General features: G+C 42.0%; 1 protein-coding gene across 1 annotated transcript in view; it reads right to left on the bottom strand.

Annotated features, from left to right (window-relative positions):
- gbe1b (glucan (1,4-alpha-), branching enzyme 1b) overlaps positions 1 to 14,721 on the bottom strand; it is a 108,030-nt gene that overhangs the window by 68,882 nt on the left and 24,427 nt on the right. The window contains exons 5-7 of the mRNA XM_085243996.1: positions 13,819 to 13,954; positions 10,899 to 10,989; positions 4,725 to 4,934 (exon numbers count right to left, since the gene is read on the bottom strand). Of these exons, the coding sequence (XP_085100122.1) occupies positions 4,725 to 4,934; positions 10,899 to 10,989; positions 13,819 to 13,954 (437 nt within the window). The remainder of the gene's footprint in view (positions 1 to 4,724; positions 4,935 to 10,898; positions 10,990 to 13,818; positions 13,955 to 14,721) is intronic.

Raw genomic sequence — 14,721 nt, 5'->3', positions numbered from 1 at the left:
TAACAATCATGTCCTTGGACTGTGGGAGGAAGCTGAGGTACAAACAGTGAACTCACATAAGTACAGGGAGACCATGAAAATACATCAAAACCAGGACCTTCTCACTGTGAGGCACCAGTACAAACCACTGCACTACTGTGCTACCCCAGGTACAACACTCAATTTAAAAATTCACAAACTATAGATATTTTCTTCCTATTTGTCTAGTTTTCAATGGTTAAGGGGCATGAAGGTAAAGTGTTTGTATCTTATCCTATCCAGTGACTCCATGAAGCACCTACTGGTAGCAATACAGGGAGTTCCAAGAAGCCAACTTGCACACCTACTGCTAAGCTGAACTCATTAGCCGAAGCTCACTAGAGGGGAAAAACTACTTTTCCCATTGCTGTGTGACCTGATGGGATAGGGGAAATAACTCATGGGTGTTAAATACTGAAATGAATGCATTTGGATTGAGTGACTGAGTTTTCAAGTGTGGGTTTAGTGATTGATCAGACAGTACCAAAACCCCAGCTACAGCACAAAGTTGGTCCAAGTAGGAGCATTCATGTTTTTACATAAGGGAAATAGAGTTTTTGTTGTTTCTTCTGTGATGGTTTCTGCTCCATTTCTTTCAAATAAAAGCATGCCAGTTACCAGCAGGGTGATTCCTTGCTCCCCTAGATGTCTTTCCTTGGGTGTAGTTTTCTTATTCTAGAACTTCAAAATTTAAAGGGCATTTAGCTGGTAACAGCTGGAAACAGATTTTGTAGTGTCATCTCATGCTTGAGAGAAAATTGCATCATTTGTTGTGTATCTAGTTTTATTGGGCACACAGTGGAGGGTTACATGGATTCAGGTCTAATTATATAACTTGATCAGTGTCTTAGCATTATATTATACATCAAACAAACAAAAGAATGATATATGCATACATACACACACATGCACGCGTAGAATAATACTGTCAAAGTGAAAATAGTTAGTCCTCCCTTTCAACATGAACATCAACAGAGAGAAAAGCTAAAAAGCATTTTCAAAAGCCTAGCCCCAAGCCCATTTTTCATATCTTAAGAATTCACACAAAAATTGATGAAAAATTGATGCAAATTATCTTGAGAGAGGTTGGGGATATAGAATGGACCCACAGCAAGCTCTTCAGAACTCTCACTACTGATCTGCAAAAAGGCTTGGCTTCTTTGGCTGCCAACCCCCCTACAAGCACTCTACTTACCCGGTCACTGTGTCAAGGTGACTTTGACGTATTTAAAAAGGTTCATGAAGGAAACAGACACCGATGAATGATGTGGATGTCCCCAAATTAGTTTCTGTTCGACACATACCCATGCGTTTGGTGCAGCACACCTAGTACATTCACATACACCACATCTTGACAACTTATTGACCTATTATGCTACATTCCAGCTCCAAATTTGTATTCTATTAGAGCCGCTAATATAAAAACCCATATTTATCTTATTCTCTTTAAATTGGGGAGCCTCTTATTTTGTTAACTGAAACAAACCATTTTAGCTCTTGTCACGTTCAGGCCACCACCTTACCTTCTTTAACCTCCTAATACCCGAACTCTTTCATGGCATGCTTGAAATCTTTGCTATATGGGCTGATTGGGACCTGATGAATGTAAAAACATTTTTTTTACTGATTTTTGTTTTGGAGAAAAATGAGATCCACATTCAAGGACATTCGTTTTAAATTTTGATAGAACAGTGGCAGTATAATGTCCTCGTAAGTGGATATCAGGCACTTGTAGAGCAAAAATCTTGTATTTTGGTCTAGACAACCCAAAATGTGATGTCCATATATGTGGATGCCAGGTCCTAGGAGGTTAAGCTAACTGTCTTTTGATTGGCTAGCCCCCCCAAACAGCTAATGTGGGAAGCCAGTGGATGAGACCGCTGTGTTCTCATGCATGGCTGCGCATGTTTAATATGAGTGTCCACCAAGTAATTACATGAAAGAAAAGCCATAAAAAACTTTATTATGGGGCCATGAAGTGTAAGCATTCCCTGTAGGTTTTAAGAAAATCTGAGACATCAAAGGAAATTTTCAAGCAAAAGTTGGCTGTTTTTGCCTAAAGTCGAAAAAAAATGAAAGACAATTCTAAGAAGTAGACTACTGAAAGTTAAGAATGTTTTCCTTTAAAACAAATTAATAAACACAGCCAATATCAGAATGCTGATTATACAGCATAGACCTGAAAATATGGCAGGTGGATGGATGACATTACAGCATGAATGCTTAAATATTTTTTTGTACATTTATTATTTACTTGGTTCAATTTAGCAATTATTTAAAAATGGCTTAACAACCACCAGCATATGCATGTGTCCTTATAGTTTCAATGAAGCTCGCTTCTTGGATAGCCAAGTTTGTATTCAGCAACAGCAAACCCACTTCTAGCATTCCTAGAGCCTGGAACCAATGTTTGCAAAACCAGACATTCTTAATACCGAATGCAGACACATTTGACTCAGAGGCAACTCAAGTTAACAAATTGGATAGCAGGCATCTATCTAAACAGCATTCTCTCTGGACTGTGTTGAATGTTTTATGAGGAAAAGCTGAAGTGGAACACATACAACAAAAAAGGTGTTCTTTGATAAAGATGCACAAGTGGAAGCAAAGCAAAAAAGGCAGCAACAAGGAAAATGTGCATTTGCTCTGATAGCTTGTATCAGTCAGCTTCTGTCAACCTAATAAGAACATCATGGTCAGAATGTGATGGCTGATAGCATGGCTGCTTGATTAAAAACAGACTGTGTATCCCACAAGGTTCACGGGTAGCCTCTGAGGTTCATTTCCTTCCAAAGAAAGTAACAGAAAGCTTGACACAAACGACGTGTCCAAACATCTTGCGAGAGGCAAAGAAGACAAATGAACTGGCTATGACATTGCAGAGCTCCTTTGGGCTTTTACAAATGACTCCTCATATGCCTCCCAGTTGTGGCATATGTCTGCACCATGTCTAATGAGTGCTTCTGATACGAGGAGGGTTCAATAACTAATGAAAGAAGAACCTTGTTCTCTTATTATAGCCCCCCTGCCTGACACTAAGCATTGTATAATGTATTGGAAAGTGGTGCACACTGACACACACTTATTAAAAGCGAGTTCAAAAAGGCATTTGATAGACTCAACAGTGCCTGTTCCTCTTTAATGTGTGCTGGGATCATTTTCAGGGTACAGAGGCAAGAGAGACACCCAATTAACAGGGCGAACAACAACACCAGTCGATAGTTTTGGTGTACATTGAGCACCAGCAGAGACAGAAAAAATAACCTGCCTATTTATGGCCTTTCATCTGTTTTCTAACACTTTTGTAATTAGTTGAAACTACGAACATCACCAAATCTCTGTTACACTGTGACGATCCTAGCTGAACAAATGTACAAAAAGGTAAAAAAAAAAAAAAAAGAAAAGAAAATCAAGGCAAAAGGAGGAAACTTGAGTTTTCAGTTAACCACTCATTCACTACACTTCACCTATATATCAGTGCCTTACTTCACGGCCGTCTGGTTGAGCGATGTAATCTGCCATTTTTGAGAGCATGTCTTGGTTTTGACCTTCAACAAATCTTTCTGTACAAGGCAGTCTGAGAAACTGTAACAAGTGATATGGCAGGTTCCCATTTATCCTCATTCATCAATCTTTACACGTGTTTACATTTATATGTAGCTGATGCAGACAAAGTGTCTTTTCATCATAAGTTCAATGTCTAACAGTATGTAACATTCAAATCTCCACGGCAGGTACAGCATAATGGAGGAGTAGAAATAGCAGGGATGTGTTTGCTTTCAAATCACGCTAAAAAGATCTTGAAAAATATATAATGTCTAATCAGGACGATGTTAATCACAGTAAATTTAAATGGTATAAAGAACAAAAGTAAATTGGTTCTGTGGTTTTGGTTTATGGTTTTTAATATTACACAGCATGTCCATTTTTACTACTACTTTATATGAGTAAGTAATCACATTGTCATTTAGTTATATTGTGGAAACTCTTCAACACTTTTTTCCCCCCACCAATTGAAAATGACACTGTATCAAAGTGACTGAATAAACGTGAATTAACTATTACCTCTCAGTTTCAGACATTCACCAGCAAGTCTGTTAGGTACGCTTATTCAACTGTGTTTTAACACAAATGTCTAATTAGCCAATTACATGGCAGCAAGTCAGTGCATTTAGGGAGGGTCAGACAACCTGCTGAAGTTCAAACTGAGTATCAGGGGAGATTTGAGGGACTTTGACCGCAGCATGGCTGTCTGTGCCAGACAGCTTAGTATTTCAGAAACTGCTGATCTGCTGGGATTTTCCCACATAACCATCACTAGGGTTTACAGATAGTAATCTGAAATGATAAAAAATTTCCAGTGAGTTGTAGTTCTCTGGGGAAAAATGTGGTGTTAATGCAATAGGTTATAGGATAAGGGCTAGGAGAAAAGTCTGCAGGAGAACATTTCTGAATGCACAACACATCAAACCTTGGAGCAAATGCATTACAGCAGCAGAAGAGCACACCGGATACTACTCCTGTCAGCTAAGAACAGTAAACTGAGGCTACAATTCACACTGGCTCAACCAAGACTGGTCAATAGAAGACCAGAAAAAAGTTGTCTAATGAAACTTTATTTAATTGCTGAAACATTCAGATGACATGGTCAGAATTTGTCAAAAACCTGGATACTTATTAAAAAGTTATAAAAACTATACAAGTACCTGGAGTAGTTAAAGAGACGGCTGTCCCACAAGCTGTGCACCCCTCTGGGTGGAGAATGGAAGAAACATGAGTCGGATCCATCAAACCGATTTAAGCCATCTTCCGTGTTCTTGGACGCGTGGCTGTGAACGACATCCAGGAGCACCATAATCCCCATTGAATGAGCCACATCAATCAGCTGCTTCAGCTCATCTGGGGTCCCATAGCGGCTACAAATGAACACACACATTCAGATTCACATTAGGTTACTACACAAGCTTAACCCTGAAGTTTAGGTTGATTCAAAATTGCCACTCAATGAAAATCATCCAAGTTACAACTGGAATATGTCAGACTAACCTTTTTCCCCCCTATAATTGGACCATTTTGAGCACATAACTAACAGCATGCACATATGCAAACACAAGCTTAAAAAAAATTCAAGGACCTAAATTACATATATTTTCTGAGTTGTTTCAATTTCCCTAACAATAAACCTGTCAAGCAGATCTTAACTCCCACTCAATGGTTTTATTCTTTCTAAAATTGCTGTCACATTGACAAAAGGCCCATTTAAGACTAAGTGCAAACCAACACTGAATTTATATTTTCATTAAAATGTTTGCAATTCAAATAATCACAACAGCATTGAGCAGTATATTATTGTACAAGCATAGCCGCTTTGTCTAAAGTGAGCTTTTGTCATTTGATAGATGTTTTTATATTAACCTTTTCTACAGGACATCTACAGTAAAGTCAGTGGAATTCTCAGGACACTGAAAAACACAACTGTATGTGTACGCATCCATAACCCACACCTTATATTATCCAATCTCTAACATCCCATCCTCCCAACAATCATCATATCAGCTTCCTTTAAAAATAAAAATAAAAATAGGACACATAGTGACAGGATTATCCTGCTTTCCGGTATTCAACCACTGAGGTTTTAAATGACACTAAGCGATCAATCAAGGGTGAAATTACAATATATATAACTATGCCCTACTCTGAGCAAGGAAGGAGGATCTCTGAAAGAAGATAAAGACTCAGACTAGTCCACCTTTATCTACGACTCTCCCCACTCTGTGGATTAACAGAAAATGTATTTACAGAGAGATTATTGCTGGTGTCAGACTTCCTAACCTTGATTTGAGGTGACTGAGTTGAGGAGAAAGTTGCTCACTCAGTTTGTTTTTGTGACACTCATTCAACCCTCAAAATAAAACATCAACAACTTTAAAACATTTTGCAGCCGCTTTAAAGATAAAATACATTCAGGTGGTAAAGTGTGATACTGGATACCTTAAAGCTGAAATCTTTTAGAGTCTGTCTTTCAGATATTTTACTGGTTCACAATTTTACTCCCAGTATGATTACACTTCCTCTTTCTTTTTAATTGACAAATATATTAGAAGAAGGACTTCTTATAAAAACACCCAGCACGCCCCTGCGGGCGGTTTACCCTTCAAGCTCGGGTCCTCTACCAGAGGCCTGGGAGCTTGAGGGTCCTGCGCAGTATCTTAGCTGTTCCCAGGACTGCGCTCTTCTGGACAGAGATCTCCGATGTTGTTCCCGGGATCTGCTGGAGCCACTCGCCTATCTTGGGAGTCACCGCACCTAGTGCTCCGATTACCACGGGGACCACCGTTACCTTCACCCTCCACATCCTCTCGAGCTCTTCTCTGAGCCCTTGGTATTTCTCCAGCTTCTCGTGTTCCTTCTTCCTGATATTGCTGTCATTCGGAACCGCTACATCGATCACTACGGCCGTCTTCTTCTGTTTGTCTACCACCACTATGTCCGGTTGGTTAGCCACCACCATTTTGTCCGTCTGTATCTGGAAGTCCCACAGGATCTTAGCTCGGTCATTCTCCACCACCCTTGGGGGCATCTCCCATTTTGCCCTCGGGACTTCCAGGTTATACTCGGCACAGGTCAGGGGGGAGATATCATCACCCCCACCCGAGATTGGGTACATAGCCCCAAGTGTGATAGGAGAAGGATCGTTGAGTGCGAGAGGAACTGACCTGAAAAATAGGATCATGGCCAAGCTTGAAACCTGGATCCCCCGTAGCCGGTTACCAAGATTACGTGAAGTACCCTCAGAAGGTCTGCTAGATGATGTTAATGCAGCACTACGGGCAATACCTACAACCACGATTACCGACACTAACAAGCTGATCTACAATACGGCAGCAGTGATCAGTGAGATGCTTGGCTACAAGTTGAACAGCCACAAGGGGCAGTACCCTCCATGGAGAAGGAGGCTAGAGGGCAAGATCAAAGTAGCACGGAGAGATATATATATATATATATATATATATATATATATATATATATATATATATATATATATATATATATAACACCCAGCACGCCCCTGCGGGCGGTTTATCCTTCAAGCTCGGGTCCTCTACCAGAGGCCTGGGAGCTTGAGGGTCCTGCGCAGTATCTTAGCTGTTCCCAGGACTGCGCTCTTCTGGACAGAGATCTCCGATGTTGTTCCCGGGATCTGCTGGAGCCACTCGCCTATCTTGGGAGTCACCGCACCTAGTGCTCCGATTACCACGGGGACCACCGTTACCTTCACCCTCCACATCCTCTCGAGCTCTTCTCTGAGCCCTTGGTATTTCTCCAGCTTCTCGTGTTCCTTTTTCCTGATATTGCTGTCATTCGGAACCGCTACATCGATCACTACGGCCGTCTTCTTCTGTTTGTCTACCACCACTATGTCCGGTTGGTTAGCCACCACCATTTTGTCCGTCTGTATCTGGAAGTCCCACAGGATCTTAGCTCGGTCATTCTCCACCACCCTTGGGGGCATCTCCCATTTTGACCTCGGGACTTCCAGGTTATACTCGGCACAGATGTTCCTGTACACTATGCCGGCCACTTGGTTATGGCGTTCCATGTATGCCTTGCCTGCTAGCATCTTGCACCCTGCTGTTATGTGCTGGATTGTCTCTGGGGCATCTTTACACAGCCTGCACCTGGGGTCTTGCCTGGTGTGATAGACCCCAGCCTCTATGGATCTTGTGCTCAGAGCTTGTTCTTGTGCTGCCATGATTAGTGCCTCTGTGCTGTCTTTCAGTCCAGCTTTGTCCAGCCACTGGTAGGATTTCTGGATATCAGCCACCTCCTCTATCTGCCGGTGGTACATACCGTGCAGGGGCCTGTCCTTCCATGCTGGTTCCTCGTCTCCCTCCTCTTTCTTGGGTTTCTGCTGCCTGAGGTATTCACTGAGCACTCGGTCAGTTGGGGCCATCTTCCCAATGTATTCTTGGATGTTCGTTGTCTCATCCTGGACTGTGGTGCTGACACTCACCAGTCCCCGGCCCCCTTCCTTCCGCTTAGCGTACAGCCTCAGGGTGCTGGACTTGGGGTGAAACCCTCCATGCATGGTAAGGAGCTTTCTTGTCTTTATGTCAGTGGCTTCTATCTCCTCCTTTGGCCAGCCTATTACCCCAGCAGGGTACCTGATCACGGGCAGGGCGTACGTGTTGATGGCCCGGATCTTGTTCTTACCATTCAGCTGACTCCTCAGGACTTGCCTGACCCTCTGCAGGTACTTGGTGGTTGCAGCTTTTCTAGCGGCCTCTTCATGGTTCCCATTCGCCTGCGGGATCCCCAAGTACTTGTAACTGTCCTCTATGTCTGCAATGTTGCCTTCTGGTAGTTCAATCCCCTCAGTTCTGACTACCTTCCCTCTCTTTGTTACCATCCGACTACACTTCTCCAGTCCGAACGACATTCCAATGTCATTGCTGTATAGCCTGGTAGTGTGGATCAGTGAATCGATGTCTCGTTCACTCTTGGCATACAGCTTGATGTCATCCATGTACAGGAGGTGGCTGACAACTGCTCCGTTCCGTAGTCGGTATCCGTAGCCAGTCTTGTTAATGATCTCACTGAGGGGGTTCAGGCCTATGCAGAACAGCAGTGGGGACAGAGCATCTCCTTGGTAGATCCCGCACTTGATGGTGACTTGTGCTATGGGCTTGGAGTTGGCCTCTAGTGTTGTACGCCACATCCCCATTGAGTTCCTGATGAAGGCTCTTAGGGTCCCATTGATCTTGTACAATTCTAGGCATTCCAGTATCCAGCTGTGGGGCATTGAGTCATAGGCCTTCTTGTAATCAATCCAGGCAGTGCACAGGTTGGTCAGTCTGGTCTTGCAGTCTCGGCTGATTGTTCTGTCTACCAGTAGCTGGTGTTTTGCGCCTCTGGTATTCTTGCCAATTCCTTTCTGTGTCCCGCTCATGTATTGACCCATGTGCCTGTTCATCTTAGCCGATATGATGCCTGACAGGAGCTTCCATGTAGTACTGAGGCAGGTTATTGGTCGGTAGTTGGAGGGGACCGGTCCCTTCTTGGGGTCCTTGGGGATCAGGACCGTCCGGCCTTCAGTTAGCCATTCCGGGTGTATCTCGTTAACTAGCAGCTGGTTCATTTGTGCTGCCAGACGCTCGTGGAGTGCAGTTAGCTTCTTCAGCCAGTAGGCGTGAACCATGTCGGGCCCTGGTGCTGTCCAACTCTTCATACTGGAGACCCTTTCTTGGATATCTGCCACTGTGATGGTTACTGGACCCTGTTCAGGGAGGTCGCTGTGGTCTGCCCTCAGATCCTCTAGCCACTGAGCATTGCCGTTATGGGTTGCATCCTTCTCCCATATGCTCTTCCAGTATTGCTCCGTCTCCAGCCTTGGTGGTGCTGTTCTCTTATTATTGTTCCCTTGCCACTGAGAGTACACCTTTGCTGGTTCTGTGGAGAACAGCTGGTTTATTCTCCTGCCTTCTATCTCTCTGGTGTACCTCCTCAAGCGGCTGGCCAAGGCTGTGAGTCTTTGCTTGGCAGTTTCCAAGGCCTCAGGTATGGACAGCTTGCTGTATTTCTTAGGCACCTTATTCGTCGCACCTTTCTGCAACTCCGTTAGTTGGCTAACCTCTCTCCGTGCTACTTTGATCTTGCCCTCTAGCCTCCTTCTCCATGGAGGGTACTGCCCCTTGTGGCTGTTCAACTTGTATCCATATATCCATGAGGGACCTATGGAGATATATATATATAGATATATATATATATATATATATATATATATATATATGTCTATTCTTTTAATGCAGTAGTATTGCATTTGATATATACTCACTTTGGTTGTTTTTCTCCTTAAATCTGCTTTATGAAGGTAGCATGACAGAGATTTACTCCGATTACACAAACATTATGTAGGAGAAAGTAACGGAACATGGGTATTGATTTGTAAATAACTGGACATGATAATATTATACTACACTGTATTTCTAACCAACTAGGCAGCGGATTTATTTATCTTGGCAATACTTTCTTTGAAGATATAATTAATTTTGGGGTCAACTTGAAAGAGAGACAGTGTAATGTAAAATGTGCAAAAATTAGACCAGATTTTAAATAATATTTGGATGCAGACTACTGTATGATGTGATGTTTAGAATCCCCAAGACATTTTGTGAAAGTTTGACTCTATTTGACCCTGAAGAAGTGGTCAGAGGTCTAAAGTATTGTGAAATTTCAAACCCCAACATATCATTCCCTATAACACGACACTGCATCTACAGCTTTTATCAGAATTCCAGGCCAGCCGAGAGATATAATCTCTGCAGCGTGTCCTGGGGCTTCCTCCCGTTGGGACATCCCCAGAACACCTCAACCAGAAGGCACCAAGGAACATCCTTGTCAGATTCCAGAACCAACTCAACTGGCTCCTTTTGATGTGGAGGAGCAGCGACGGCTCTACTCGGAGCCCCTCCTGGATGTCCGAACCCCTTCCCCCATCTCTAAGGGAGAGGCCAGCCACCCTTCGGAGGAAACACATTTCCGCCGCTTGTATATGCGATCTCGTTCTTTCGGTCACTACCAAAAGCCCGTGACCCGAGGGTAGGGATGTAGATCGACCAGTAAATTGAGAGCACTTTTACACTCAGCTCCTTCTTCACAACGACCGACTGGTACAGCGTCCGCATCACTGCAGCCGTAGCAGCAGTCCGACTGTCGATCTCCGGCTCCCTTCTCTATTAGAATTCCTTCAAACCTCAAGCTATCATGTTTATAGACAGAATGATGACACGCTACCAAAAACATAACCTCCTTGGCAGAGACAAGTACCTTGTACAAAATACAATATATATATATAAAACTAGTGAAATGATGGCATTTACCTGGAAGCAGCAAAGAAACTTGTAATCTGATATCCAAAGCTTGCATAGTAGGCATGCTCCATGATGGCCATCAGTTGAATACAGTTGTAACCTGGACCAAGAGAGGAGACACTGCAATTATCATATTACAAATTTCATCCCCATTTCATGCCTTAAAAAGCATATTATACCAGATTAAACAGCTAACCTTATCTAGCTGTTGTGAAACTATTAAAATATTCATCAAAAAAAACATGTGTTTGGTGTGTATGGCAGTGGGATACACTGTGCTTATTTGTTCCTAAGTGTATTTGGATAGCTTAATTTCCCTGCAGTAACTAGAGGGGTTATTAATTTTGCAAATCTTCATCTTCTTTTCTAATGATTAATTTTAATAAACCCCTGCTGTTCAGCTTGTATTTCAAACATCATTTAAAAATGCAAATAATTCTTATGATGTGTGGGTTGGTTGGCCACACAGAATAAGACACGCTTAGAAAAATTCTCTGAAACGTCTCTCTTTTTGTGTTTTGGCCACTATTTGGTACAGAAACAATCTGGAAATCTTTAAGAGTTGATACTATTTGACCTGTGTCAGTCACACTGTATGTATGAGCTCCAGGCATTTCCTTTTTGACACAAGCTCCAGTATCCTAAAGACAAGCTGTGGCAACAGGGAAACACTAGCTATCAGTCAGGAGGTCATATACCACAAAACAACCTACAAAAACTGCCTCTATGAGTAAGAGAACAACAGGCTTTTAAACTGCCACTGAGGACTCTAGAGGGAGGCCCTGCGGTTTTCACTGTTGTATTGAACAGATTTATTTATATATATCTCTTTTCAGGCTAGAGAGAAAGGAAACAAAACTTTGCCTTCTGAAGGATTGTGACAAAGCACTGGGGTGAGAGGAAGTTTCTTTTTTTTTATATATATATATACTCTCTTTCAGTCAAGAAAATGAAATGGCAGGTAAAGTCACCGTCACTAGAGACTGTGGAGTTTAGCCTCCTGGAGAATCCTTATTGTATAGAACCCCTCAGTTGCTGCAGCAGTTACTCTGCCAGTTTCCTTATCCGCCAAACAAGATGACACAACCGAGAAAACGGACTGATCACATTTCTCTTGGTCTGCTGTGTCAGTTGTGTCTGTACTTTTAACGATGTCAGTGCAGCGTGGCGTTCCTGAATGCAAAATAACACCAACGCTCATAGGGGTAGAGAAGCAAAATGGGTACTTCTTTCATAAGGTTGCAGCAACGTTTGAACGCTACTCTTAGTTGAGATAACTTGAAAATTAACTACTTAAAAATTAGTGAAAAATATACATTTGCATGATGTTTTAGGTCATATACATAAGATCATAAGCAAAATATAGGGTTGCTCGGTGACTGCGTTTAATTTTTTTCTTTGTTGTCTTAGACCGAGTTCAAGTAGTTGCAGTGACCAACTTTCAATCGTAAGGCGATAGCACAAGTCAATTGGTGAAAGGCAACCTCTCTCCAGACACTTGCAACCTGACTGCAATCACTCTTAGACAGACTGACAACAGTTTGTAAATAATTGTTGTTTAATTTATAAAAGCAGAAATTGACAGCACGTTGCAATCAATCTGAGTCAGTCTGCACCAGTGAGTGCAGATGCATATCACTGCAATAACGACATGACAGGTTGTCAACATTGTCAATATTTCTTTGTAAAATCAAGGTTGCCAAGTGCCTGTGTCATTTTGCAGTTACATCCCCGTCCTGCAAAAACCACGTTACCATCTGAATAGAAATGTTTCAATTTTGGGCTCAAATATTTGAGATTTTAGATGGACTAACTATGAGTAGCTAATATAAAATTATTTTCCATATAAATTTTTGTATATGTAGACAGAAACCAATTTACAACAGACCAAAGAAGATCAATTTTTGCTGATTTATCACAGTTAATCATGGTATTTTCACAGATAGGTGGCACTACTGACAGAGACTGACTCAGTCTTATTGCCGTTTTACTCCCATCTCGATGCACCAAAGTTGCTTTGCAGACAGAGACTGACTGAATGGTTAAATATCTGGTCCCTGACTTCGAAGAAACCTTCTCAAAGGCAATGAAAATGCAAGCTAATTATACACGGTGGGAATAATTTTGGACATACTGCGGTCTCCAACCACTATAGTCTCATGTGTGAATGTACCCCATTGGAATTATTTTTCCAGTTCAAGTAAATGCACATTACTTATTAGGTAAACCTGTGAGTTTTACATTGAATTAATCAGAAGCCCGAGGAATGAAACACACACACTTACACATACACTGTTAAAGAAAATCTGTCAGGGAAAAAATGCTTAGGGGCAGAGGCAGGCAGATAGCGTTTCTCTAGTATTGACTTTGTGAGTCATGAGTATGAAGAAAAAAAAAAACCCAAGTTGTCATACTTAGAGCCACAACTGCTGTGCAGTTTGGCTTGTGCTGTGGAGCCCCTTTTACAGAACACGATCCACTGGTCAGTGATCCCTTTAGGTCATACCAGTAAACAGGATGTTGACTTGCTGATGTGGTATCATCTAGACAGTGTGACAGGTCTGCCACAGAAAATACTGTTTCTGGTGGAACAGTGGTACTCACAGTTGTACGACATGTCTGCTATGTTATGGACTAGTGGTGACAGTTACTAAATAAATAGATATTAAAAACCCCTCAAATGTTTTGTTTCGCCCACGCTGTCGGCTCAGAATTGACATGTATGCAGATATGTGACCTCTATACATTACTTTCTGTTCTTGGCTGGAGAACATACGAAATATTTTCGAGTTGAAAAGCTCTTACTGACTGTTAGAAGAATGGGATCACAGCATGATGGCTGCTGTAGACGTCTTACAGACTTAAAGAGCTGAAGGATCCGGCAAAGAATAATCTTGTAGAGCTAGGGTTTTTCCATCTCACATCTTACCCAAGTCTTTTATGCGAGGCAGCACATTGGTTGTGAAGTTGTTGTATGAGGCGATCTTCTCCTCTGGAGAGCCAATTCCCACATGAGACTCGTATATTCTCAGGCTCGTGGGCTTCCTGGGTCGAGGGTGGATATGCTGAAGAGGTAACCAAAACGTCATGCACAAAATCATAACAGAGTCTGGGGCTTTTTCCCCCCTTCTAGAAACTACATCTGTTGAGCGCTTATGATCCATAAAGACAAAGTGTGGGTTTTTGCACAAATATCTCATCGCCGAGATGAATAGCTGCACACACGTAAAACAATAAAAATATTTATGATTCATGCTAGCAGTGTTACACAACAGGAGAAGCATTTCTTTTTATACATAGTGCCCATTTCCTGATGGCTACCCACCAAGCCTTGTGAACACAGCATTTCAAGTACATGATTGAACTACTTGTAAATAAAACAAATATACTGCCAGTAAGAGGGCCCCTCTAATTAAAATGGTGCCAAATAACAAGTGATAAAGAAGGCAAGGTGGCCTTTAATAGCCTCTTAGTGTTTTGCTTGTTCACTCTTGGGCTAAGGACATCAAGTAGCATTGAGACACATTCAGCCTCACTCAAATCAGCAGCATCGAGCACCCACATTAAGAATGGCCACAACAGCTTTGCATATGAGAGGCAAAGCTGATTTACAATGACTGTTCCTCATTTCGAGAAGAAATGGTGAACGTAGAGGGTAGCACCACATAAACTGTGGTTTTAGTAACACAATATTCAATGATTAACATCATCTCAAAGCTTTTTTAAAAAAATAATCATAATAATTAAGGGGATGAGCTGTTTTAAAAAATGATAGACATTTAATTTTCATTTCCTGGCACTCACTATTTGTTACACTTAGTACTGCAACAAG

Source organism: Mchenga conophoros, linkage group LG14, assembly GCF_057382185.1.
Source record: "Mchenga conophoros isolate Kocher_MC1m ecotype Shallow Benthic linkage group LG14, M_conophoros_male_GT1.1, whole genome shotgun sequence".
Taxonomy (NCBI): Eukaryota; Metazoa; Chordata; class Actinopteri; order Cichliformes; family Cichlidae; genus Mchenga; species Mchenga conophoros.
The sequence above is the reverse complement of the archived record's forward strand: the minus strand, read 5'-3'. Positions and strand labels throughout refer to the sequence as shown.